The sequence below is a fragment of the Haliotis rufescens genome, unplaced genomic scaffold (genome assembly GCF_023055435.1).
Source record: "Haliotis rufescens isolate VD_foot unplaced genomic scaffold, xgHalRufe1.0.p SCAF_13, whole genome shotgun sequence".
NCBI classification, from domain to species: domain Eukaryota; kingdom Metazoa; phylum Mollusca; class Gastropoda; order Lepetellida; family Haliotidae; genus Haliotis; species Haliotis rufescens.
In genome coordinates this window covers 903285-929814 of record NW_025963813.1, presented here as the reverse complement: position 1 = coordinate 929814, position 26530 = coordinate 903285, and the positions used below count along the sequence as shown (strand labels likewise).

The 26530-nt window shown below is 39.5% G+C and overlaps 1 protein-coding gene across 7 annotated transcripts in view; it reads right to left on the bottom strand.

Moving 5' to 3' along the window:
- LOC124148648 (echinoderm microtubule-associated protein-like 2) overlaps positions 1-26192 on the bottom strand; it is a 101577-nt gene extending 75385 nt beyond the window's left edge. For 2 of the 7 annotated variants that reach the window (XM_046519869.2, XM_048394053.1), the window contains exon 1: positions 25935-26192. In XM_046519869.2, the coding sequence (XP_046375825.2) occupies positions 25935-25958 (24 nt within the window). In that variant the 5' untranslated portion in view covers positions 25959-26192. Of the gene's footprint in view, positions 1-6834; positions 7009-25934 lie in introns of those variants that run through there. The other 5 variants (XM_046519870.2, XM_048394054.1, XM_046519872.2 and 2 more) reach the window with 3 other exon arrangements.
- Between the last annotated feature and the right edge of the window lie 338 nt (positions 26193-26530).

Genomic DNA, 26530 nt, shown 5'->3' with positions numbered 1-26530 from the left:
ATAAATGTATTTTGGTTCTGCTATGGTGAAACTAGGCATTGCATCAGCGTGCTTGTCTCTGTTCTCAAATGTCAGTGTGTTTTTCCCTACCTTAAAATCCAACAAATCAACGATGTTCATTGGAAAACCATGAACTGGAACATTTGAAGAGAGGCTATAATACAAGGCATCCATCAAACTCCTTGTTCTGTGAAATATGCATGTGATCTGCGGTGTCAGTTTCAAACTTATGAATACTTTATGTTACCAAAGACACTTGGTTGCGTTGTTGCGATGCGATGCAATGCCGTCAAAGGAATTAAGGGTGTTTACCAGTGACGTCATGTACACACTATTAACTTGCCTTGCAGTTACAGTGATGAAATGTGTTTGCCAGTAACGGTATGTACTCAATATAGACTTTCCACGCAGTCACAGTGATGGAATAATGCTTGTCGGTGACGTCATGTACACACTATTAACTTGCCATGCAGTTTCAGTGATGAAATGTGTTTGCCAGTAACGGTATGTACTCAATACAGACTTGCCACGCAGTCACAGTGATGGAATAATGCTTGCCAGTGACGTCATGTACTCAGTAAGCACTTGCCCGATGCAGTCACAGTGATGGAATAACGCTTCAAAGTGACGTCATGTACTCAGTAAACACTTGCCTGATGCAGTCATAGTGATGAAATATGCATGACAGTGACGTCATGTACTCAGTAAACACTTGCCCGATGCAGTCATAGTGATGAAATATGCATGACAGTGAACCGATACAATTCTATTAATAAAAATACTGTAGACTATAATATTCTTCTTGATGTCTAAATGTCATTTGATGAAACTTCTATACTGTTGTTAAAATTCAAATTGGTACAAAAACAACAGTCACAGAGCTTGCAATATCAATACATTGTTGAAAAAAAATCTTGTTAATAAAAGTTAGGCAAAGTCGTGACAACATTTATCAATAAATAGATTTGTTTAGTTAGCGTACCTTTCACTGATCGAATCTTAATAACACACGTAATAACACACGTTATAACACACGTAATAACACACGTAATAACACACGTAATAACACACGTTATAACACACGTAATAACACACGTAATAACACACGTTATAACACACGTAATAACACACGTAATAACACACGTTATAACACACGTAATAACACACGTTATAACACACGTAATAACACACGTAATAACACACGTAATAACACACGTTATAACACACGTAATAACACACGTAATAACACACGTAATAACACACGTAATAACACACGTTATAACACACGTAATAACACACGTAATAACACACGTAATAACACACGTTATAACACACGTAATAACACACGTTATAACACACGTAATAACACACGTTATAACACACGTAATAACACGTAATAACACGTAATAACACACGTTATAACACACGTAATAACACACGTAATAACACACGTAATAACACACGTTATAACACACGTAATAACACACGTAATAACACACGTAATAACACACGTTATAACACACGTTATAACACACGTTATAACACACGTAATAACACACGTAATAACACACGTAATAACACACGTTATAACACACGTAATAACACAAGTAATAACACACGTAATAACACACGTAATAACACAAGTAATAACACACGTTATAACACACGTAATAACACAAGTAATAACACACGTTATAACACACGTAATAACACACGTAATAACACACGTAATAACACACGTAATAACACACGTAATAACACACGTAATAACACAAGTAATAACACACGTTATAACACACGTAATAACACAAGTAATAACACACGTTATAACACACGTAATAACACACGTAATAACACACGTTATAACACACGTAATAACACACGTAATAACACACGTAATAACACACGTAATAACACACGTAATAACACACGTTATAACACACGTAATAACACACGTAATAACACAAGTAATAACACACGTAATAACACACGTAATAACACAAGTAATAACACACGTTATAACACACGTAATAACACAAGTAATAACACACGTTATAACACACGTAATAACACAAGTAATAACACACGTTATAACACACGTAATAACACACGTAATAACACACGTTATAACACACGTAATAACACACGTAATAACACACGTAATAACACAAGTAATAACACACGTTATAACACACGTAATAACACAAGTAATAACACACGTTATAACACACGTAATAACACACGTAATAACACACGTAATAACACACGTAATAACACACGTAATAACACACGTAATAACACACGTAATAACACACGTAATAACACAAGTAATAACACACGTAATAACACACGTAATAACACACGTAATAACACACGTAATAACACACGTTATAACACACGTAATAACACACGTAATAACACACGTAATAACACAAGTAATAACACACGTAATAACACACGTTATAACACACGTAATAACACACGTAATAACACACGTTATAACACACGTAATAACACACGTAATAACACACGTAATAACACAAGTAATAACACACGTTATAACACACGTAATAACACAAGTAATAACACACGTTATAACACACGTAATAACACACGTAATAACACAAGTAATAACACACGTAATAACACACGTAATAACACACGTAATAACACACGTAATAACACACGTAATAACACACGTAATAACACAAGTAATAACACACGTAATAACACAAGTAATAACACACGTAATAACACACGTAATAACACACGTAATAACACACGTAATAACACACGTAATAACACACGTAATAACACACGTAATAACACACGTAATAACACACGTTATAACACACGTAATAACACACGTTATAACACACGTAATAACACACGTTATAACACACGTAATAACACACGTAATAACACACGTAATAACACACGTAATAACACACGTAATAACACACGTAATAACACAAGTAATAACACACGTAATAACACACGTAATAACACACGTTATAACACACGTAATAACACACGTAATAACACACGTAATAACACACGTAATAACACACGTAATAACACACGTAATAACACAAGTAATAACACACGTAATAACACACGTAATAACACAAGTAATAACACACGTAATAACACACGTAATAACACACGTTATAACACACGTAATAACACACGTAATAACACACGTAATAACACACGTAATAACACACGTAATAACACACGTAATAACACACGTTATAACACACGTAATAACACACGTAATAACACACGTAATAACACAAGTAATAACACACGTAATAACACACGTAATAACACACGTAATAACACACGTAATAACACACGTTATAACACACGTAATAACACACGTAATAACACACGTAATAACACACGTAATAACACACGTAATAACACACGTAATAACACACGTTATAACACACGTAATAACACACGTAATAACACACGTAATAACACAAGTAATAACACACGTAATAACACACGTAATAACACACGTTATAACATAAACGCTGGAAACACGGCACCGTCGTTGTTGTTGACCTTGACCTTGATCTTACACAGACGAAATACAAATTTTAATTTCACATACACATTGTTTTTAATATGCTCAAATTATAAGTATCAGCTGAATATATAATTAATTTGCTTTTAGTTTATTTTCCTTCGTCATAATAATCATATATAGTGAAGTGTTCATCATAAATAGAGTATTTTTATTACATACGTGTCAAAGTATCTTATCTCGGATATTGATGCAAATACATGCAACAGTAATCAGTGTTATGAACTGACTGACAGTTGCACTGGGGTAACATACGAGTCGTGTTATTGTATTCATTTATGTACAAGTATTGCGAGCTTGGCGTGAGAGAATCGATATAGGAACTACAGTCACTTACAGACGGCTGTCCCCCTCCGAGGTCCAGTGGTTAGAACGTCGGCCCGGAGAGCAGAAGGTCGGTGGTTCTGTCACCGGTCTCGACACATACCAATAGATGTTAAAAGATGGTACTTGTTGTTGCCCTGCCTGGCGATCGCCATTACGGGAACGAAGCAAGGACTTGTCGGAGTCAGTATACTGTGTCTAAGTGGGGTATACATGTTAAACTGTAGCAGGGTATCTCAGTGGGCTGGCACTACAAAACCGACATTAATACAGGCTAGTCATACACACACGTGCACACAACACGCTATGATATTAAGTGCAATAATCTTGAAGGCGTCGTTACTCCTCACATACAGACGGCAAGGGAGTCCCTCTTTGAAGACAATCAATGATAAGAAATGCTCGTATACCTCCAAAGAGAGTCACATCTCTTTATTATGACAAGTTTATCCTTACTTAGTGTTTATATTTGTAGTGGCATTATCGTCGTATTAGGTTTTGACAGCAATAACAGCCAGGCATCTAGTAGGAAACAAAAAACAGAAACAGACCCGACCTTGATTCGATAATCGATCCGATATTGTTACTGGAATACTAACAAGCTTTGATCGTTATCAATGATGAACAAAATACGTATCGGTTAAATCTGCATTTGATGTTACTTTGTATATGTAAAGTTAACTATGAAGGCACAGGCTTAAAATGAAAAACAAAATCAAACTATTCCGTTGAATCCGTGAGTTTGGTGTAACGCGCTTTGAACATTATTCAGTTATATCCCGACAGTCAGCTTGGTGTGGGAGAAAAGCCCAAGGTGACGCAGGTCTCCGACGTCGGTCACTTTGGTCAAACCCATGAGCTCGGGTATGGTGCTGGCAAACCTAGAAACATAATCGGGGCGAACCGAGATTCGAACCCATTATTCTAGGCATGTGGCAAGCCTATCGCAGCACCTCTTCACAGCCAAAGGAGACGCCTCACTGGGACAACAGTTGCCCCTAAATCTTTGAAGAAGTGATCATCATTGGTGTAGCCATGATGACGTAAGGAGCTGAGTAAGCAATAACAATGTGTGGCTAAACATTACAACATTGAATGAACTCATTAACTCGCTAACCAAGTGAGTCCAATGTCATACTACCTTGTGTCAGCTGCAGCAGTGAATCGTAGAGTGCAGACTCAATATACCAGGACATGCGTCTGCCGTCAGGCTGTGATTGATCACAACGCCTCAGGCTTAAACAGTCCAATACTCGTCGCTATATGGCTGAAATAATGCCGGTGCGACGTTAAATTTGAACTCACTCACTAAACAGTCCAATCTCCTTCATAATGTCAGACAATGTTGTTCACTGTTGTTTATAAAGTCTGGCCGCTACCAAGGAACTACATTCCCTTGCTAGGTCCAATATATCCAAAACTGGAGATCTGACATAGATTCCTCATCCAAGGGTAAATTATATAATATAATCAAGGATACTATTGAAAATGAAGTTTATTTACAAAATCTGTCCAATAAATTTATTTTACAAAAATACATTCAGATTTTGAAACCACCGACAACCAGTTGAGCTAGGTCAGTGGTACCATATGCCTCTGATAGAGAGAAAATGTTTCTTATGCTAATCTAATTAATATTGGAGATGAGTATCACTATTTATTTGTTTGTGAATAATTTGTAGATGTGAGAAAGACATTATTGCCTTTATAGTGTCTAAAGAGCCCTTCTATGTTTAATATGAAAATGTTAAAGACACTTTCTAGATTTTTCCGTCCAATAATCAGTAAGTTGAAGTAGTATACAATCTGCCGCCATATACTTGCATATTGATCTCCAATAACTACCTCATAATGCTAGGCTATGTAGCCTTGAGTGAATAAAGTTATGTTCTGTCGTTTAGTTCTTGTTTGACGCCGTCGGGGTCCGAGGACGCGCGACCAGGCAGGTCATCGTGTCAGGCCACCAGATGAATGTAGTAACCTCGTGCGATAAGCATAGGTTACCGGGACCTATTCCGACCCGAAGCTTGGACATATCTAAGATGGCATGCGGTGGATTGCACAGCAACGATTAAGAAAAACGGGTATCATGACACGCAATCAGACCTGAGGCAACTTGTCCCCATTTGACATCTGTGAGGAACTGGCGAGTCATTCTACTTCGGAATCCTCGCGGGCTGGTTGCACACCAGCAACGTTGACTTCAACCTCAATCCTGCAGTTGCATCTTTGTGCAAATGGAACCAGTGCACCGATATTATTGTGATACGGGTCGCAACAAGACCTTCTAAACATTGCACTTCATATGACAAAATAGCATAATCATTTTATTTTGTTGTTGTTTAACGCCATACTCAGCAATATTCCAACTATATGACGGCGGTCTGTAAATAATGGAGTCTGGACCAGACAATCCAATGATTGATATCATGAGCATCGATCCACACAATTGGGATACGATGACATGCATCAACCAAGTCAGCGAGCCTGACCACCCGATCCCGTTAGTCGCCTCTTACGACAAGCATAGTCGCCTTTTACGGGAAGCATGGGTTGCTGAAGACCTATTCTAACCCGGATCTTAACGGGTCCATACTCATTTAATAGATATGGGTATGTCGATATAATATGTTGTTTTCAGCGCTTATTTAAATGGCTAAAAGGTATACACTCATTTGAAATTATGTTTACAACATATTGGATACCATTAGTAAAAGTCTTTGTCGACTGGTTTGATATTTGTACAGATGTATCAACTCAACAAAAATGGTTAGCAAACTTTGAAACGCATACTTTCATCTTATAATATATCCGAAGCATTATTTAAAAGTAGCGCCCACTCTACGTACACATTCTCATACTCTCTAACATGACATTTTGACAAGAAGATTCAAAACAATACACAAGACACTCACCTAATTATGTGAACCCTCACAATTGAGGTAACAACACGTTTAACCGACATGTCTATAGTTTGTCCCTTGCATGAACGTATTTCCAGGCATTGTAATCCATACGAGAAATTCCATTGTTGAAGTTTAGCCTTCGAAGAAGCCTACTTTACAAGCCCAGTGGATCCGGAATCACTAATTTATCACGACGAAAGTACGGCTTCTTGCTCCGACTATAAATCGACAGTAAACACAAACAGTCAATAAGTTACTGCAGAACCCTCGTATATTGGGACGGACAATACGGCATAATCGCCAAATCTGCCGTGCTTTTGCGATAGTGTTGTCCATCAGGGAAACACACTTTGTCCCGCTATTTTCAGTGAATTGGCGGGGAATAATCTTTATTGGTGTACGTAATGGCTTCTGGCGGTTATTACATGAAAGGTTGGACTTTTCATGCATGAACTGACGGAGTCACGAGGTATTTATAATTCAAGGCTCAATCACCTCCAAGCTTAAACATCGTTATATGTCTGAACCAGTGCCGAGGCCATGCTCAGTTCACTCACGAACTCATACTGTAACGCAGGGATTCTGTATAATTCTTTGAACGTCGTAAACAAGTGTATCCGATATTTTGTACTGATTACACTGAGGCAAGTACAGAAGTTTAGAAAGACATTTTCACTTGATTTTTCTTGTATGTAAACCCGCCGTGAAATTGCTGGAATATTGCTAAAAGCGGCGTAAAACCATACTCACTCACTCACTCTTGTATGTAAATGAATGTTCTTCGCATGATCATTTCGACTTAAGCGCATGCAACGTAATGTACATAAACACGTGCCTTATCGTAAAATCGTGTCCTACCTTAATGTCCCTTAAAATAAATAAAGAGCACACGGACTTCACTGACGTATGTGATTAATTATGTAGTTAACTAGTTTAACTGGTATATTTAATATACCAGGTCGAGAATGCTGAAATACAGCAGGCACTCAAAACGAAATCCGTTTTCATGATGGACAATCCCAATCATCAAATTTTCTGAAATTATTCAATAATGATTTTGTTTAGGTGAGTGAGAATGGTTTTAAGTCGCTTTTAGTAATATCATGACGGGAGACAACAGAAAATTGGCATCACACAATTTAACCATGTGGGGAATTGAACCTGTGCCTTCCAGTTATATCCAGCTTCACATGGGAGGCGAGCACGAAGTGATACAGGTCCTTGCTGAAACCCACGAGCAGGGGTTTGGTGCTGACAAATCTGGAAACATGATCAGGGCGCACCGGGCATCTGTATGTCAAAAGTCAATGAATCGTAACAGGGTTCGGCCGCCTCCGTGGTCTTGTGGTAGAGCGTCCGCCCGGAGACCGGAAGGTCCGGGGTTCGATCCCCGGCCGCGTCATACCAAAAGACGTTAAAAGATGGTACTTGTTGTTACCCTGTCTGGCGCTCGACATTAAGGGGCTAAAACAAGGACTGGTCGGCTCGGAGTCAGTATACTGTGTCTGAGTGGGGTATTCATGTTAAACTGCGGCATGGTATCTCAGTGAGCTAGCACTATAAATCGGCATCAGTCCGGACTAGTACAATCAGCCACACACACACATACACGTGCATGCACGTCGCTATATAAGTGCAATAATCTTGGACGCGACGTAAAACCCAATTTCACCTCACCTCACCTCACGTAACAGGGTTCAAACATTGTACCCATGTGGGAAATCATACGTCGGCAGGGCGAGAGAACGGGACACAGCTTAACGCAGCCTTGAGTAGTTTGTCAGGTATTTCACTGCTCAATGTGGGGGGACGTACAAAAGTGTCTCAGGCGTTGACCACTCTCGTGAAATCTTCCTCGACAGGTACAGTGTGGTTTTGTTTGTTTGTTGTTTAATACCGCACTCAGCAATATTAAAGCAATATAACGGCTGCCTGTGAATAATCGAGTCTGGACAAACATGGTTTGATGAAGACCAATTCTAACCCGGATCTTCACAGGTGGGGTATGGTGTTGACAAACCACCAAACATTATCAGGAAATGGGGACTCGAACCTGCGATCATAGGGTGCTGGCACTCCCAAGGAACGCAACTCTGCATAGCCAATCTCAGGCGATCGGGCCACCCGCGGTACAATGTATAATTGTGATACCCTTAAAACATTAAATAGTTACAAACGTTACACATCCGAGTTGTTTTATGAAGTGTTCAGACACAGATAAACACACACAAAACATCAATGGCCACCCATGCATTGCTTGGGCTTAAATACCCTTGTTTCAATATGAAAAGTAAAAACTAATACATTTCACTCATCGATTTCATTTTACGATTATTTGAACATGAAATCTCAATAGGAACATATCGTCACAGGTGAAAATAGCTTTTTCGGGAAGCTCCTTGACAAACTGTCATTGTCAATATTGTGGGCAGATGGCGGATCTGAGATGTCATCACCTAGCTAGTATCTGTATATTTGTTTGTTTTCTTTTTTGTTTTACGCCGCACCCATCCATGAAGATAATTTCAGTTCTATCCTGTTTAAATACGTTGACTGTACATGCAGTTAAGTATGCACTGTACGTAAACACTCAATACATTTATTCATATTGCCTCATGTGAAGACCCCCGTGAAGATCCGGGAAGAGAATAGGTCTTCAGCAACCCATGCTTGTCGTAAGGGGCGACTATGCTTGTCGTAAGAGGCGACTAACGGGATCGAGTCGTCGGGCTCTTTGACTTGGTTAATGAATGTCATCATATCCCAATTGCGTAGATCGATGCTCATGATGTCAATCACTGGATTGTCTGGTCCCGACTCGATTATTTACAGACCGCCGTCATATAGCTGTAATATTGCTTAGTGGGGCGTTAAACACAAACTAACTTACCAATCTTAATGCCGAGCGCCGGACAGGGTAACAACAAGTACCATCTGTACAACACCCGGACTAATACAAGCAGCCACACACATGCACGTCGTTATACAAGGGTAACCATGTTGAACGCGACGTTAAACAATTTCACCTGACCTCCAGTGACAAGTACACATACGGTTACCATGATTGTAAATCTTGTTTATCCTCATTATAATGTCACGACAGATGCGCTCTGGGTCACTGTACTGTCTGGCCCAGACTCGATTATTTACAGACAGCCGTCATATAGCTGGAATATTGGTGAGTGCGGCGTTGAACAACAAACAAACTAATATACAGACACTATTTAGGTGATGGAATCCCAGATACCCTATCTGCCCACATTCGTGTGAGGATATTTCATTCAAAGCCTTGGCACGAATTCAAAATGTCATAATTAGAGCTGTAACAGGTAGCCTAGTGGTTAAGCATTGGCTCGTTTCGTCAGGTTCGATTCCCCTTGTGGGTAAAAGATATGTGTGTTGGTATCTTTGTTGTTTAAAGCTTCATTGTACATTGTCCCTGCTATATGACGCAATCTGTTAATAACCGAGAAAGGACAAGACAAACCACTGATTGATATTATGAACAACGACCCATGCATATATATATATATATGGTGTGTGTGTGTGTATGTGTGTTTGTGTGTGTGCGTGTGTGTGTGTGTGTGTGTGTGTGTGTGTGTGTGTGTGTGTGTGTGTGTGTGTGTCCCTGTGTGTGTGTCCCTCTGTGTGTGTGTGTGTGTGTGTGTGTGTGTGTGTGTGTGGTTGTACTGGTCCGGACTAATGCTGATTGTATAGTGCTAGCTCACTGAGATACCATGCCGCAGTGTAACATGAATACCCCACTCAGACACAGTATACTGACTCCGAGCCGACCAGTCCTTGTTTTAGCCCCTAAATGCCGATCGCCAGGCAGGGTAACAACAAGTGCCATCTTTTAACGTCTTTTGGCATGACACGGTCGGGGATCGAACCCGGACGGACGCTCTACTACCATTAAAAAATATATAACGTGACGAATTTTCTTTAGGTGAACATTTACTTTTAATTTAAGAAATGAAGTGGTTATTTAATTTAACTTATCTATATAAATTTGCCAAAATGAATATTTCACAATTCTCCAAAGGAAATATGTATATGCTGCAGTGTTACATTCACAAAGCATCTTATAGGAAGAATAACAGTGTCACGTTGAATGTCAATTTATTGTTAAAACAATAAATTCTATGATATTTAGTCAATATTTGTAACAGTACAGTGCATTATTGTACTTGGTTAAAAAAGATATTCAAGAGATATTCAAATTATAATTCAAGATTGAAACAGTAACCTACTTCATGAAATGAATTCATTGTGTACTGATTCACCCGCACCTCAAAGAAAAAACCCAAATGTGTACAACGATGTAACGTTGTTGATGTTGACGTATACTAATATATCACTACCGATAACCTCCCTTCATAACAACGCGAGTTCACTGATACGCGGAAGATTTAGAGTAGGTTTTACCGCGATGCAGGGATAGCATATTTATCGTCGAGTACCCTATTTTCGAACGACACCTATTTTCCAACAGCCGTGTTTGATATTGATTTGTCGCATTATAGGGAGAGGTGTGACGTCATCAAAGCTGCCGACTTGAGAATGCCTGTCAAAATTGAGTTTGTGAAGTACTGTACACCTGTCAGAACAGTCCGTCGTTGTTCAGACTTTTGGTTCCCGTGTGATGATGAAACGGAAGAGTAGGACAAGGTGAACACAATCATGTGACAAGTATTCATATTTTGTTTCAAACTATCAATTACTTTTTGAGTTTTAATGCCGACCTGCAAGAATTGTGTTGAGAACTGTTCGAAACAGGGTAAATGGGTAATGTAATGGGGCCTTTACACAGGATGGCGACCTTTGTGCCTCCCGTGTGCGACCATAGAATTTGCCAGGTCGTCGTTGGAGGCTCACAGGAGGCAGAAGGGAGGCACAAGCATTGCCGTTGTTGCAGAATGAAGGCACAGTAGTCGCCCAATGGTCGCCAGGTAACAGATGTGTTCTGCTGAAATATTTTCCCGTCAATCTGGGCGATTGAGCTGGAGCAGTTACATAGAAATATGATTTTCTGGGTTTAGGCGACCATTGAGCGTCCTGGCCAGATTTTGATCGCTCAAAGGTGGCACAAAGGTCGCAGCCTTGTGTAAAGGGGCCTTAAGTTAAGTGATCAGAATCAATCTGAAATCAACATGTTATATTTGTTTTCATGTTTCCATTCTAGCCCTGATACTACGTGGAAATGCAGACCAATAGCGTCGTCAGTGTGCGTGATTTGCGTCAATCATGGCGTCACGTGGAACGATTTCTGTTGACTTATCCAAATAAGTATCTAATTATTAATTCCTCAATTCTTGCAACGTTTGTCGATCCATGCATATTCGTAATAATCTGAGCTAATGTATGCATCAAATTGACGACCGAATCTCTCGGAATAGTATAAAATGTTAAACCAGAAGTTAGCTTTGTTTACATTTTCAGACTGCCGGAGTCTTGGTTTTAGAGCACAGGGTTTGGTTTCAGGGTCGTATGACACGTGAATATTTCGGTTGATTTCATTTGGGCCGTGTGTGTAAGTGACTTCGACAATGTGTCAATTGATTATTATTAATGGTATGATGAATTCAGGGATGTATGTATCGTAGCTGAGTGTGAAATGCATGTGATGTGACAGGCATCTCGACTGACGCGAAACGAATCGGGATTATGCAACACTATCCAACATGGAGTTTTTACGAATATGGAGTGATTGGAGTCTTTTCGGAATGATAATTAGTGTTTGGACAAAGAGCAGACACCCGATACTTTTTGTAATTACACTTCTCATGTAGTTATAAGTTATTTGAATAAATAATCACACACAAAATGTATACTTTCCCACAGAATCCAAAACTGTGACGTGTATTTGTGGGTATGGTGCATTTTAGGTTTTAGAAAGTTTTAACGTATTATGGACCTAATCTCATCACTTCAGTGTACAGTCACATAGCCCGTCGTTTCAAATAACACTGTGAACAGTTTAACCTGGAGAATAAGACCGACGCAAATGTCAAAATATATCATTTGTTACAGTGTTATTCTACGTACCTAGTTTTCATAGGTCCTTCATTGAGTGGTGACACTTAGAAAACCGAAAAGCAGAACTTATCCACGTGAATCGGCGTCGTTTTCTTTTTACAAATTGACGTGTAAACATCACGTGATTTTCATACGCGTTTAGATTGGCTGCGTCCACACACGTGTCGTATGAAAATAGAGCATGTCCTATTTCGTACAACTCACGTCCAACCAGTTGCATACGTCAAACGTTTTACTGTCTTGCCTGTTCACACGATGCAATGTGTTGCATACAACAAATTGTATACAACTAGTTGTACCGTGTGAATTGGAACATGGAGGTAAAAAGTGAGTGAAACGCTCAGAATTTAGTTCACACATTGTACTCATGTAGAGAATCAAACCCGGCGTAGGGAGCGAACGCTTTAACCGCTGGACCACCAACCCTTCCTGGATTGAGTGAGTGAGTTGGGTTTAACGACGCTTTTAACAATATTCCAGTTATATAACGGCGTGGCTGCTTAATGTGGGAGGAAAGCCCGAAGTGATGCAGGTCTCAGACGTTCACCACTTCGTTGAAACCAACGAGCACGGGTATGGTGCTGACAAATCTAGAATCATAGCCGGCGCGAATAGTGTTTCTAGCCCACGATCATAGGTTTCTGGTGTGCCAAAGGGACGCAACTCTGCACAGCGAATTGCGGCGTCCAAGACGACTGGGCAACTCGCGCCCCACCCTTCCTAGAAGCTCAAAGATGTTGATATCAAAGTGACCATGATTCTGCAGTAACTTGTCACCATCCTACGGTCTATAGCATTGATTTCACCCGTCCAAGCATCCATTTGAGTATCGATGACAACGATGTATCAATTTCCTGGTAGTCGATACTTTGTGATTACTCTGCTATACATTGACAGTGATTGATCGACACTGTCACCAATGTCACAAATATGCACGAACCTGTACGTACGCTACACGTTTAAGCATTCGACAGAATACATTTTTTGTGGAATGATGAATTATGAAAGGGGAGGTGTTCGATTTTGTTTTCTGATTAATTGCAGCAACTTCCTGTATTTGAATTATTCCTTTGGATTACAAAATTGCTCCAGGATGCAAAACAGATGTTATGACAGCTTAAGTGAAATGAGACATTTTGTTTGTTGACTATTATTATAATGCCTCGTGTGTCAACATCACCAAGTTTCCGGGTTGGAAGAACAGTTTGTCGATGGGAGTGATCCAACGTGTATTGTGCCTGTTCGAGAGAAAACAAAGTCCTTGTGTGCATTTAGAATCAATGAAACTGAATAATTCGTAAGTCACATGATGTGTGCATTTACTTTCCATCAAATCCCCGGAGATGTTAACGAAAATCTTTAAAAACTGTTTTACTTGGCTGGCATAATGTCACGATACATAAATAACAAATTAAATGTGAGTCGGGAAACATTTTGTATATTTTAAAATTGTTCAGGGCATCCGTGATAACTGCTGTGGTTCACATGAAGCTTTAATGCTTTGTTGTTTTACCGAGGGGCGGTCGGGTAGCCTAGTGGTTAAAGCGTTCTCTCGTCACGCCGAAGACCCGGGTTCGATTCCCGCCATGGGTTCAATGTGTGAAGCTCATTTCTGGTGTCCCCCGCCGTGACATTGGTGGAATATTGCTAAAAGTGGCGTAAAATCATACTCACTCACTGTATTACCGACAGGGTGTATTTCATCAAATAAAGAGGTGAGGTGAGGTGAAATGGAGTTTAACGTCGCGTGCAAGATTATTGCACTTAGATAGCGACGTGCGTGTACGTGTGTGTGTTTGTGTTGCTGCTTGTACTAGTCCGGACTGATGCCGATTTATAGTGCTAGCTCACTGAGATACCATGCCACAGTTTAACATGAATACCCCACTCAGACACAGTATACTGACTCCGAGCCGACCAGTCCTTGTTTTAGCCCCTCAATGCCGAGCGCCAGGCAGGGTAACAACAAGTGCCATCTTTTAACGTCTTTTGGTATGACGGTTTGGTTCGGGGATCGAACCCCGGACCTTCCGCTCTCCGGGCGGACGCTCTACCACTAGACCAAGGAGGCGGTCGTAAAGAAGAAGGCAACACATGGAACTATTTAAGTCGTTTGTAGGTACCTTGCGAAAAAAACGATGCAAGGTTTGACTTCCGTATTGAGGCCGTAGGACATGAAAATCTGATGGACTTTATCATAGCCTTATAAAAATATATAATATTTAACCGCTAATCGAATGTATATAGTTAAGACCATATGTTCTTCCAATGTAAAACACGAATAAACGAATCTAAAAGAGAATAAACGAATCTAAAAGAAAATAAAACATTTATACTATAACTATAATTCACAAATGATGACCAATCTCATTAAATAGCTACCGCTACAGGTAGATCCTTTGTTTAGCGGTAGGGAGAAGTAAGATCTGATTTTAATCAAATTGTGTTACCAAACATGGAACAGCATCGCGATATATACCATTTGCAGTGATGATGAAATTTTGTTAAAGAAGCTAACCATGTATGTTTTCTTTCTTTCTCTCTTTTTCAGCGTTTTTATTACACCACGATACCACGTTTAACACTGTACAATACCACGTGGACATTGACTGAATATGGTTTTACGCCGCTTTCTGCAACATTCCTGCAATATCACGGCGGGGGACACCAGAAATGAGCTGGCGTATCAGGGGATGTTGTCTCCATGTTAAAAGTAAATAATATGAAACTATTTATTAATTAACATCAAGAACAGTTTTTAGCTTGGATGCAGATGGTGACTTGACATTCTTCAGTAATTTGTAGGTAGTAACAAATATTTTTGGAATATATTAAAGTGACAGTCATTTACAGTTACTTTACATCTGTGTATATTAAATCTAGCTAACAAGAAAGAATTCATAGCTTTTAAAATCATCGTTTGAGAAACCTAGTGAACATTATTTGAAATACACGCGTATATTCCATCTCTAACACAGATGTCTGAAACTTTTGACAAAGTTCTTGACAATATGCACTCACTATCCACCTGAACACCATATCGATCAAACTACGACAATTGACATTATGTATGTATTATTATTTTTGTGGGGTAAATTGACACTATTTAGGGATGATTATACGAGCATGTGTGTCATACTGATTTTACGAAACGAGTATCAGAATTCTTGTATTTCCCGAGCGAGGGTAATACATGAGATCTTACACGAGTTTCATAAAATCAGTATGACACACATGCGAGTGTAATAATTTCTTTATTGCCCATTATTTCTTAATCCTTGTGAGCTCCCCTTTAGAAAAATGCACTGATCACGACCGCCATCTTAGAAATCCACAATTGTGGAACGACGTCAGCAATTTGGAGCTATGACGTCATTTCTAGTCTGACATTAATCCGACCTTACGTCACAATAAGATTCTAGTGAATACACCGGTGCGCGTGCGCGTGTGGTGGTATATGCACTCGTGCACATGTGATTATCAACATTTATTTCTAACCCTATGGGCAATATAGCTGCACATTATTCATCACTGGCAACAATTCCAACAGACATTATTGACAAACAACACGCCTAATCTACCTCGATCCACAGTCCAGCAGCGTAATGCCATTTCGTGTATTGATTAGCTTTGCTCAACATTCCTCCATCGGCAATATTGACGTGACATTTTGTATCACAGACACAATGGCGATATCTCTCAGGGTTCACAATGGCTGGCTGACTTATTCATTGTCAGCAAATATTGCGACTACACTCAAATAATGCTATCTGTCAAATGAAATTGGTACTGAATAAAACATTGAAATGTTTCTTGTTTATTTCTTGAACTTGCAGACCTCATTGCCACGATTTGCTTGTAAAATATAAACTTTTCTAATGGCGTTTGTTTGGTATCTTGTACCTCTGATTTGTAAATTGATATGGTTTACATGAAAAGACATGGTTATTGAAAGACTTTTACCTTCGTGTCTTCCGAGGTCACGAGTAGATAAATCTTACAATATCTGACGATTGCCGGGGATAGTTTTACTTTTATCAACGAGTCTTGATATATTTAGGTGAGATTTTATTTATCATTCCAAATCATTCTTCATCTTGTTCAGTTTGTAATTAGTAATAAGTGTCTTGAGTGTAAGGTACAGCTAACCAGCATCAGTGACAGAGTATAGTGACGTCATTTGATTCTGACGTCATGGCAACCGATGATCGGCAAAGCATCGTTACAGATTTTATTGTAGCGATATATCCTAGCGCCTGACCTCACCCAAGCGATATATCCCGTGGGAGCCATTTTTGGATGATATAATTCCCGTTTCAGTTGTTTCTTTTTAAACTAAACAATATTTAGAACAACCATTATCACAGATGTTTCTCTTAAATGGCCGTATTATAAACCGCCATTGTCATTGATATTTCAGGACGGTACGAAATTATGTGCTTTTTTAATTCAAAATGACATGACACGTTTTGTAATCAGTAACGTCAAGAGTGAGTAAGTATGGTTTAACGCCGCTTTCAGCAATATTCACCAGAAATGGGCTTCACACATTGTACCCATGTGGGGAATCAGTCTGGGTCTTCGGCGTGACGAGCGTACGCTTTAAACACAAGACTACCCCACCGCCCTAGGTAACGGCAAGGATTTAATAATCAACGTAAATATTATTTGATACAATCAGAACCATTTTAGAACATTATGTCGGTCACTGAATGTTGTAACCCTTCAAAATACTTATCCTTCACGATCAATACACAGCTTTGTTGACATGTCAGTATCGATATTGTCGGAACATTCAATGTTTATTACGGTACAAGTGGTATTTTATTTCTCTGAATTGTTAAATAAATAAATCCGCACGAATCACTTACACAAACGCCATGGTCAGGTGAAGGGGCGTAGTGTCTCGGGGATGTGAAGCATCAGCCTGTATTGTGACCATGAATACAAGTCCCGGTTATAAACATGTGTACATATGTGTGGTTAGAAAGTGCGCTATAACGCTAGACGCGTACGGTATAAACAATGCCTCTCCATTGTCTCCACGCAGTTCTTTATGTGGCGTACAGATGTATTTGAGAAAAGATGACTGTTTATGTGGTTGTGAATGTTTGTACATGAAACTATGAAAATATTAAGCTTCCTTGGATTTTTTTTCATCCTGTATTGACCTACAGACGGTTGTTAAGGTCGTACCGCCCTTGACCTTCATAAAGATACATGCGCATTGGCGACAACGTTAACTGTCACATGACCATTCCTTTAGCAACAGCGTGAGGACGTATATGAAATTCATGTTGCAACGTTGCCAGTAAATTGATACCACTCTGTGCTGACATCCTATCGACAACCCATCGACAACACTGATAGCTTTGAACGAATGAACACCACTATCTTAACAATACTACATTTCCCTACTTGTTTTGATAAACAAATAGTTCTGAAATTCAGAGTTGTATGTGCGTTTAGACCAGATGGTCTAAAATACACAATACAGAGATTTATTAGATGTCATCCAACGCGTAGGCATTTGCAATGATTGTTTTTTTAAATTACACTTCCACTTAACTTCAGGTGTAAGTAAGGATAAGACATATGGATGAACAACTTATTTATTACAATTAGGAGCGACATTTCGGTGTAGGTTCTAACACCGTTATATTGCTTGATAAAGGTGTCAGAACCTTCACCGAAACGTAGCTCCTAATTGTTAAGAAGTTGTTCATCCATATATCCTGTCCTTACTCAGTACTCCAACTTCTAAACGTCTCTCAACGACGTTAACTGCAGGTGACATCTGATTTGCATATGTCCCTATGCCACTCCAACGCTGCCACAACAGTAATGTATACATGTGTTTCTGTGTCATCCTTTGTGCGTTATTCCCTGCTGAGGTCATGTCTTTGATGCCTGCATTCGATCAGCGTGAGATACGCATTTCACCTGAGAATTGTGTTATAGAGTCAATGAAACTGAACATGAATCTGACTAATATGCTGCAAGCTGACGGGTTGCTTACGCCATCAAAGTAGGAAGGTGTTTGTGTGAGATGACCAATGGGGCATCACCAGATCCGTTTGTTGGAATCTCATATATCCTTAAGCCGAATTTAAAAAAAATATATTCCTACATAGCAAAAGGCTCTAGTTCATGGCTTGACGAATATCTGTGAAGTCATCTTCCTGAGGGAAGATCGCGCAAAATGAAACAAAAAATATTGAATGGTCTTTGATTTATGCTCCTGCACTCTAAAACAAACCTAAGCGTCCAATAATTGTGACGCGTTAAATATGTTTAGGATCTTCACATGTTTAGGATTGTGTTTCACAGCTAAACGTGTTTGGGTCTAAACCCGTTTCCTCGATAATACACAATGTTTATAAATGTAAACATATTTAAATTCTTAACATGTTTAGATGATGTGGATGTTGTGTTTAGCTGGTGTTTAGGCTGTGAACTATGTGCTTAGACCAAAAACGTGTTTAGATGAACCACCAAATGTGCATTCCGATTAGCATTTAAAAACATTCCTAAACATGTTCAGATCTTGTGTAGGCTTTCCTCTAGTATGTTATCATATGACATAGGAACATACCAGGGTTTCTATTTCTGCGACAGAATATGTCATGTATGTACCACAGGGAGAGAGAATAAATTTCATTTCCTTCTTAAATGTCCACGGTATGATATCCTAAAGAAACTGTATTTAAAACCATACTAAGGAAAATACTCGTACCCTCAACGTTTTACAGTAATTCAATTTTATCAATGTATAGCAGATGCTTTGCATTGGCAAATGTCTTTATAGAGCATGTCAATGAGTGAGTGAGTGAGTGAGTTGGGTTTGACGCCGCTTGAAATGTTATTCCAGTTATATCACGGCGTGTCAGCTTAATGTGGGAGGAAAACCCGAAGTGATGCAGGTCTTATACGTTTACCACTTCGGTGAAACCAACGAGCACGGGTATGGTGCTGACAAACCTAGAAACATAATCGGGGCGAACCGGGATTCGAACCCACAATCATAGGCGAATCGCGTCGCCTTAGACGACTGGGCCAACCGTGCCCCCGCATTTCAATAAAGAAATAATGAATTAATTAAAGTCTTGTGTGTTCTCCATATGTGAATTTTCAAATAAATATATCATAAAAACACCCTCCTATATGAGAAGGGTAGCTTGGGACAGATTACTATTCACGTGGTGAACAAGATATCGCTTCGCGGAAACTTGGGGGAATGTGACGTCAGCGATCGAGCGTGCATTCCGCCTTTAACTAATTACAGTCGTGAACGTGAAACGTAGGCTGAGACATTTCTTACCAGAATATGATATATCTGGGCCAATGAAAAACGCCTCATAAAATGCAATATTGAGACTTACATCATTCCTGTTTCCTTTAGCTGGAAACATGATGATAAGCATCATCATCATTATTCGTGAAATTGACTATTGACATATGTGAAATGGTGAGTCACATATTCGTCCAAAGTTCACAAAGTCATTTTGTCAAATAACTCGCTATAATCAATAACATATCTGTCCACCACGAAAATGCAATTACACAACCAGACATGCACATCGATTCAATATAACACTCCTGACTGCGTTGATATTTGCTCTATAATAGTAGGCCCCTGCTTTATAGTAACATATACATGTACTTTTGTAGATGGATTTTATTCTCCAGAAGAAGGCATAATTCATATTCATATCAATGAGTCTTTACAACAAGAATTTACACTTTCACAAAACAGATTTCGCCTGAGGATTGGTATTGGTATTTTACATTGTGGTAAAAAATTCACTGTTTTTTGTGAATAAATGTGCACGTGCTTATGTTAATAATGCCATTCTGGTGAATAAAGATCTGAACACAGACAATCAATACAGGGATAAAAACAATGTGAATATTGCACTCTAGGTTACCTTAATTCCAGATGTAAAATACATTAAACGTGTTCTATAGCAAAGATATTGTCCAAACATCTATGGCAAAACGCCAATTGTTGAAATGCTCCGTTAATTGCTCTGGTTGCGAAATGAGTCTACGGTCCTAACTCTTAAACCATTTTACTTGTTCAGCTGTATCACGGCGACAATAGACAACTCCTCGAAGTCAATTATATCCTTCTCCCTTACAAATATCGGAATAAATATTTGACTTCTAACTATTGATCATGATTGTATTATTCACGAAGAAAGTATCTTCCTTCATTCGAGTTTCCATTCTTTACAGTTAATCGATTTGTCCCGTACATAACACGAAGTCTGTGTTGTTTATTGGCCTTCCATCGACCCTGACACTCCTGTGGCACAGCAAGGTTCTAAGTAAACTACAAACACCAAAAAGAAAGCAAAATAGGCCATAAGTGATGAATTGCTATCAGTTCAGATTTGGCACTGGCAGTATATAATTTAAACATTTCATTTCAAAGATCTACATTCGTGTTTTGGTAACTAACAAGACATGTATACATGTCATGAACATTCGGTTCTAACTACAGTTTTTGGCTGTGTAATATACAGTAAACTACGGTTATAACGAACTCAAAGGGACCACTAATTTTAGTTCGTTATAACCGTAGTTCGTTAAAAGCATATATACAGCATAACTACAGCAAACAGTCGGGACAAAAAAGTAAGTTCGTTATATCCGTCAGTTGGTTATAAGCGTGTTCGATATAAACGTAGTTTACTGTGATGTTAAACAGTGTTGGTATTGTACTTGTGTTTCTGTTGAGATTCAGTTGAAGCTCGTAGCATTATTTTAACTATAATTAGTTGTCAGGAATGTAGTACTATCTATTGTAAGCAGTGGTGTGGAAGTTGCTGTATTTATCTGGAATGTATCCAGAACAGCTAGACTAATCTAGCAGTGTATAAAACCTTCTGGAAGATATTTAGACTATATAATAGGGCAAGAGCATGTCTCTATAATCTCACATTATATCTCACATTACATCAAGAGCAGAGGTTGTGTGAAGATCACCTTTCACCCTGGATATCCAGCCTAGGCCTAATTTGGAAGCTTGACCAACGTTGCTGCTAGTTGAATATTATTATCACTGACTGTATTGCCATCACCACTGCCAATGTAACTGTAATTGCTGCGCAGTAATTTGTATTGATTTGTAAACCTAGTTCAATGTATAATAGAATTGTTTGTTGAATACCATTTCTTTGTTGTTAGTTGGTTTCACGTTGAATTCTTTTACGCATAGATTTCTTGGTTAACTTATTGTTTCAATTTGGAAGTCGACACGTAAATCTACCAAGGTTCACATCACGTGCTTATTGAATGTGTTTAAGAGGACAAACCTCGGCTTCGATCTTCCGAAGTGGCGAACACCTGTTATCATCAGTGATTTTCAGTGATCCATTCCTGTAATTTTCACCGCTATTTTGCCTCTTATGCCCAATGGAATCTGTTTCGTCGGATGATGGAGTCTGGTTAATCTCTGGCGGTACGTTTTATAGCCAGTGTTCTATTCAGCAATGTCGGTTAATACTGAACAATTTGCCATACTGTCATGTTGGACTGATAGACATAAACATTTAAACTTTAAAATATAACACCATATTTATCCCTCGAATGAAATCACCTGTTGTATCACATGTGGACCTTAATCACATAGGGATCTGTCATCTGACACATTACATCTATAAAATGTTGTTCGAGCGCGTATTTGCGTGTCTATTGCAAGTTTGCTTTGATTGTGGTCGTTAAATAATTTCCGTTCCATATTAACGACCCTTTCATTGGGTTTTGACAGATCGTTTGTTTGCTTTAATGCATGTTTGGTCAATTGCCAAGATCAACACATTTGTTAACATCCTGGTAGCGCACATTGACAGTTTGACAAATGAGTAAGTCGGATTGCATTGGTAAAATATTGATGCCCCATAGAAACGATATATTTCGTCCAATGATAAAAGAATGATGAGGTTATTGTCGTACTCTCGGACAGCAAAATAGATACAATGAGGTAAACATCTGAAAAGAATTATTAAGACACCAAAAGTGTCCATAGCATTGGTAGCTATTCAGTGAGTAAATGATGTGGGTTGTGAACAGTATTCCAGTTATATATTACGCCATGTCAGCTTAATGTTAGGGGAGGGGCGGTCGGGTAGCCTAGTGGTTAAAGCGTTCGCTCGTCACGCCGAAGACCCGGGTTTGATTCCCGGCATGGGTACAATGTGTGAAGCCCATTTCTGGTGTCCCCCGCCGTGATATTGCTGGAATATTGCTAAAAGCGGCGTAAAACCATACTCACTCACTCACTAATGTTGTGGGAGAGTGATGAAGGTCTCAGACGTTTGCTACTTCAGTGAAACCCACGAACACTGGTATAATGTAACTTGCACTTTCTTCCTTTAAAATCCAAAGAAAAGCTACCATTGGTCAAATAGCTTCAGAAGATTTCAAGGATCGTTTAATGAGTGTGAGAGGATCGTTTTCATAAATTTAAGTCTGAAAACAACTATAATTTTCTTAGGTGTAAGTAAAGACTTTTAAAGATAAGGTCGAAAACGTATCATGTTCATGGTTTTGCACATGGGTAGACTTTATCCAGATGTTCAGAAATCCCAAATGTCAGTCATATTGTGTCACAAACGTTCAGAAACGAAGACATCCAACTTACCAGCTAGTGCTTAAACAGAGAAAGGGCACGTCACTGCACGGTGTCAGAGCTCTACAAGCTCTCTAGTGAGTATGAGCTAATCAATTAATGTCTTTGTGTAAAAACTGCGAAGTACATTTGAATTAACATTTAAACATAATTATATGAGTAAGATATGAAGCCTTGAAGCGATGTTTTCTTGAGACGATGAAGCATAGCGCTATGTTACTTAAACAGAGATGAGAGGTGAGTTTCAAGTTGGTGCCGTCATGCGAGGGAGGGTGGATGGAGACACAAGAAGGGCGAGGTCGAGATGGTGGGTGTATGTGAAGTGGAAGTTCTGGGTGATTGGAGGGGGAAATGATGATGCGGTAAAGGTCGAAATTTGGTGGATAAGTTCGAGATGGTGATGATGGCGGTAAAGGTCGTGGTGTTGATGAGGATGGATAAGGTCGAGATGTTGATGAGGATGGATAAGGTCGAGATTATGATGAGCATGGATAAGGTAGAGATGTTGATGAGGATGGATAAGTTCGAGGTGTTGATGAGGATGGATAAGTTCGAGGTGTTGATGAGGATGGATAAGTTCGAGGTGTTGATAGGGTGGATCAGTTCGAGGTGTTGATGAGGATGGATAAGTTCGAGGTGTTGATAGGGATGGATAAGTTCAAGGTGTTGATGAGGATGGATTAGTTCGAGGTGTTGATAGGGTGGATAAGGTCGAGGTGTTGATGAGGATGGATAAGGTCGAGGTGTTGATGAGGATGGATAAGGTCGAGGTGTTTGATGAGGGTGGATAAGGTCGAGGTGTTGATGAGGATGGATAAGGTCGAGGTGTTTGATGAGGGTGGATAAGGTCGTGGTGTTGATGAGGATGGATAAGGTCGAGCTGTTGATGGTGGCGGTAAAGGTTGAGATGTTGATGATTAATGGGAGATGTCGAGATGTTGATGATTAATGGGAGATGTCGAGATGTTGATGATTAATGGGAGATGTCGAGATGTTGATGATTAATGGGAGATGTCGAGATGTTGATGAGGGTGGATAAGGTCGAGATGTTGATGGTCACGGTAAAGGTCGAGATGTTGATGAGGATGGATAAGGTGGAGATGTTGATGAGGATACATAAGGTCGAGATGTTGATGAGGGTGGATAAGGTCGAGATGTTGATGAGGATGGATAAGGTCGAGATGTTGATGAGGATGGATAAGGTAGAGATTTTGATGAGGGTGGATAAGTTAGAGATTTTGATGAGGATGGATAAGGTCGAGATGTTGATGAGGGTGGATAAGGTCGAGATGTTGATGAGGATGGATAAGGTCGAGATGCTGATGAGGATGGATAAGGTCGAGATGTTGATGAGGGTGGATAAGGTCGAGATGTTGATGAGGGTGGATAAGGTCGAGATGTTGATGAGGATGGATAACGTTGAGACATTAATGATTGATGGGAGATGTCGAGATGTAGATTGGGATGCTTAAGGTAGAGATACTGACGAGGATGGGAGATGTCGAGATGTAGATTAGGATGGATAAGGTCGAGATATTGAAGATTGATGGGAGGGGTCGAGACTTTGATGAAGGTGGATAAAGTTCTGATGTTGATAAGTATTCAAAGGAATCGACATGAGAGTAAGGCAAGTAAGGTGAGAGCAGGACAGTAGGGATGGTGGGTGATGTCTAGTTGCGAGAGTGGAACATCAAACAAAGAAAATAGTTTTGTCAGTGACGTTTGTAAACATAGTTTACCCCTGTACTTATTGCAGTTACTGCCACACACATCAAATAACGACAGACATTCACATGCCTCTACACGAATCTTGCGAACACAACGCTTCAGATTGAACGTGAAGAACACATGCCGTCTCAGTGTACAAGCTGACTGGAGTGGCCGTAAGTATGACATCGTGTTTACTAGAACGCACATGGGGGTCACACTGAAAACGGGGTGAATATGATTACTTTGGTGAAGTGGGGACTGTTTATGAAAACAATGACAGCCGCAATGAAGATGAAATATTGCAATAAGACAAGTATCAAAGAATTTATGTGAACAGTCGACTCATTTATGTGGGTTATCCTTTAAAGTGTGAAAGTATCAAAATAAACCTACCAGCGTATATTTAAAATGTTCTCGATCAAATTAACGCAGAAAAGGCTTGCCGGACACACCTTCGCACCTTGTTCATAATATAACAAAATAGCACACAGCATAAAGACTTACCTTCTGGCGTAACCATAACTCATTACTCCTCACTTTCAACTGGAATATTCTTAGTGGTTAAAACGTCTATAAAGGTATCTGGTTGATAAAAACAAACACCACAAAACAGAGAAAAAACATCCTTCTCAACATAGGTTAATCGTCCTATTCAGGAATAAAGCGTGTATCACTTGACGTTTTGTTTGTCCAGGGGCTGGAGTATTGACATAGGTATACTTACGTTTGTGGATCTTGCCGCGGGCATTTTGTCGTTGTGATGAGTCACGCATTGAATATATATCCCCACTGTCGACACAGCCACACGTATAAGGGATAATCCAACATCAACACAGATAATCCAAAATCAACACGGATTAACGAACAAAAAATTCACACAAAAAATGAAACATCGAATCCGCGGTATACTCCATTTGCGTCTCATGGTTGGGGGTGAATTTCTCGCTGTTAGTCGCTGAAGTAAATGCCTGCCCTCATACCAAAGGTTTAAAACGTACGCCTTTGGCAACCATTGTCAGGTCCTGTGTCGAAACGACTTACTCGGCCAACAAGGAATCTCGCCCATAGCCTTTCGCTGGGACTCTCGACAATAGGGGACAGTGTAAGTTTGGCTTCATTCTGTTCAGCATATCGGCTTGTGTAAAAGCTAGGACGGTCGGTTTTCAATATCTCCAGCCAAACAAACTGAATTCATTCACAGGACGCACAACGAGGGACAATGCCTCTGAAGTTTTCTTTCTTGGTTCGCGCTTGGAAAATTACAGACAATTTGCTACTCGTCACGGATCAAAGTGAAGAAACCAGATCATTTATCCTTAG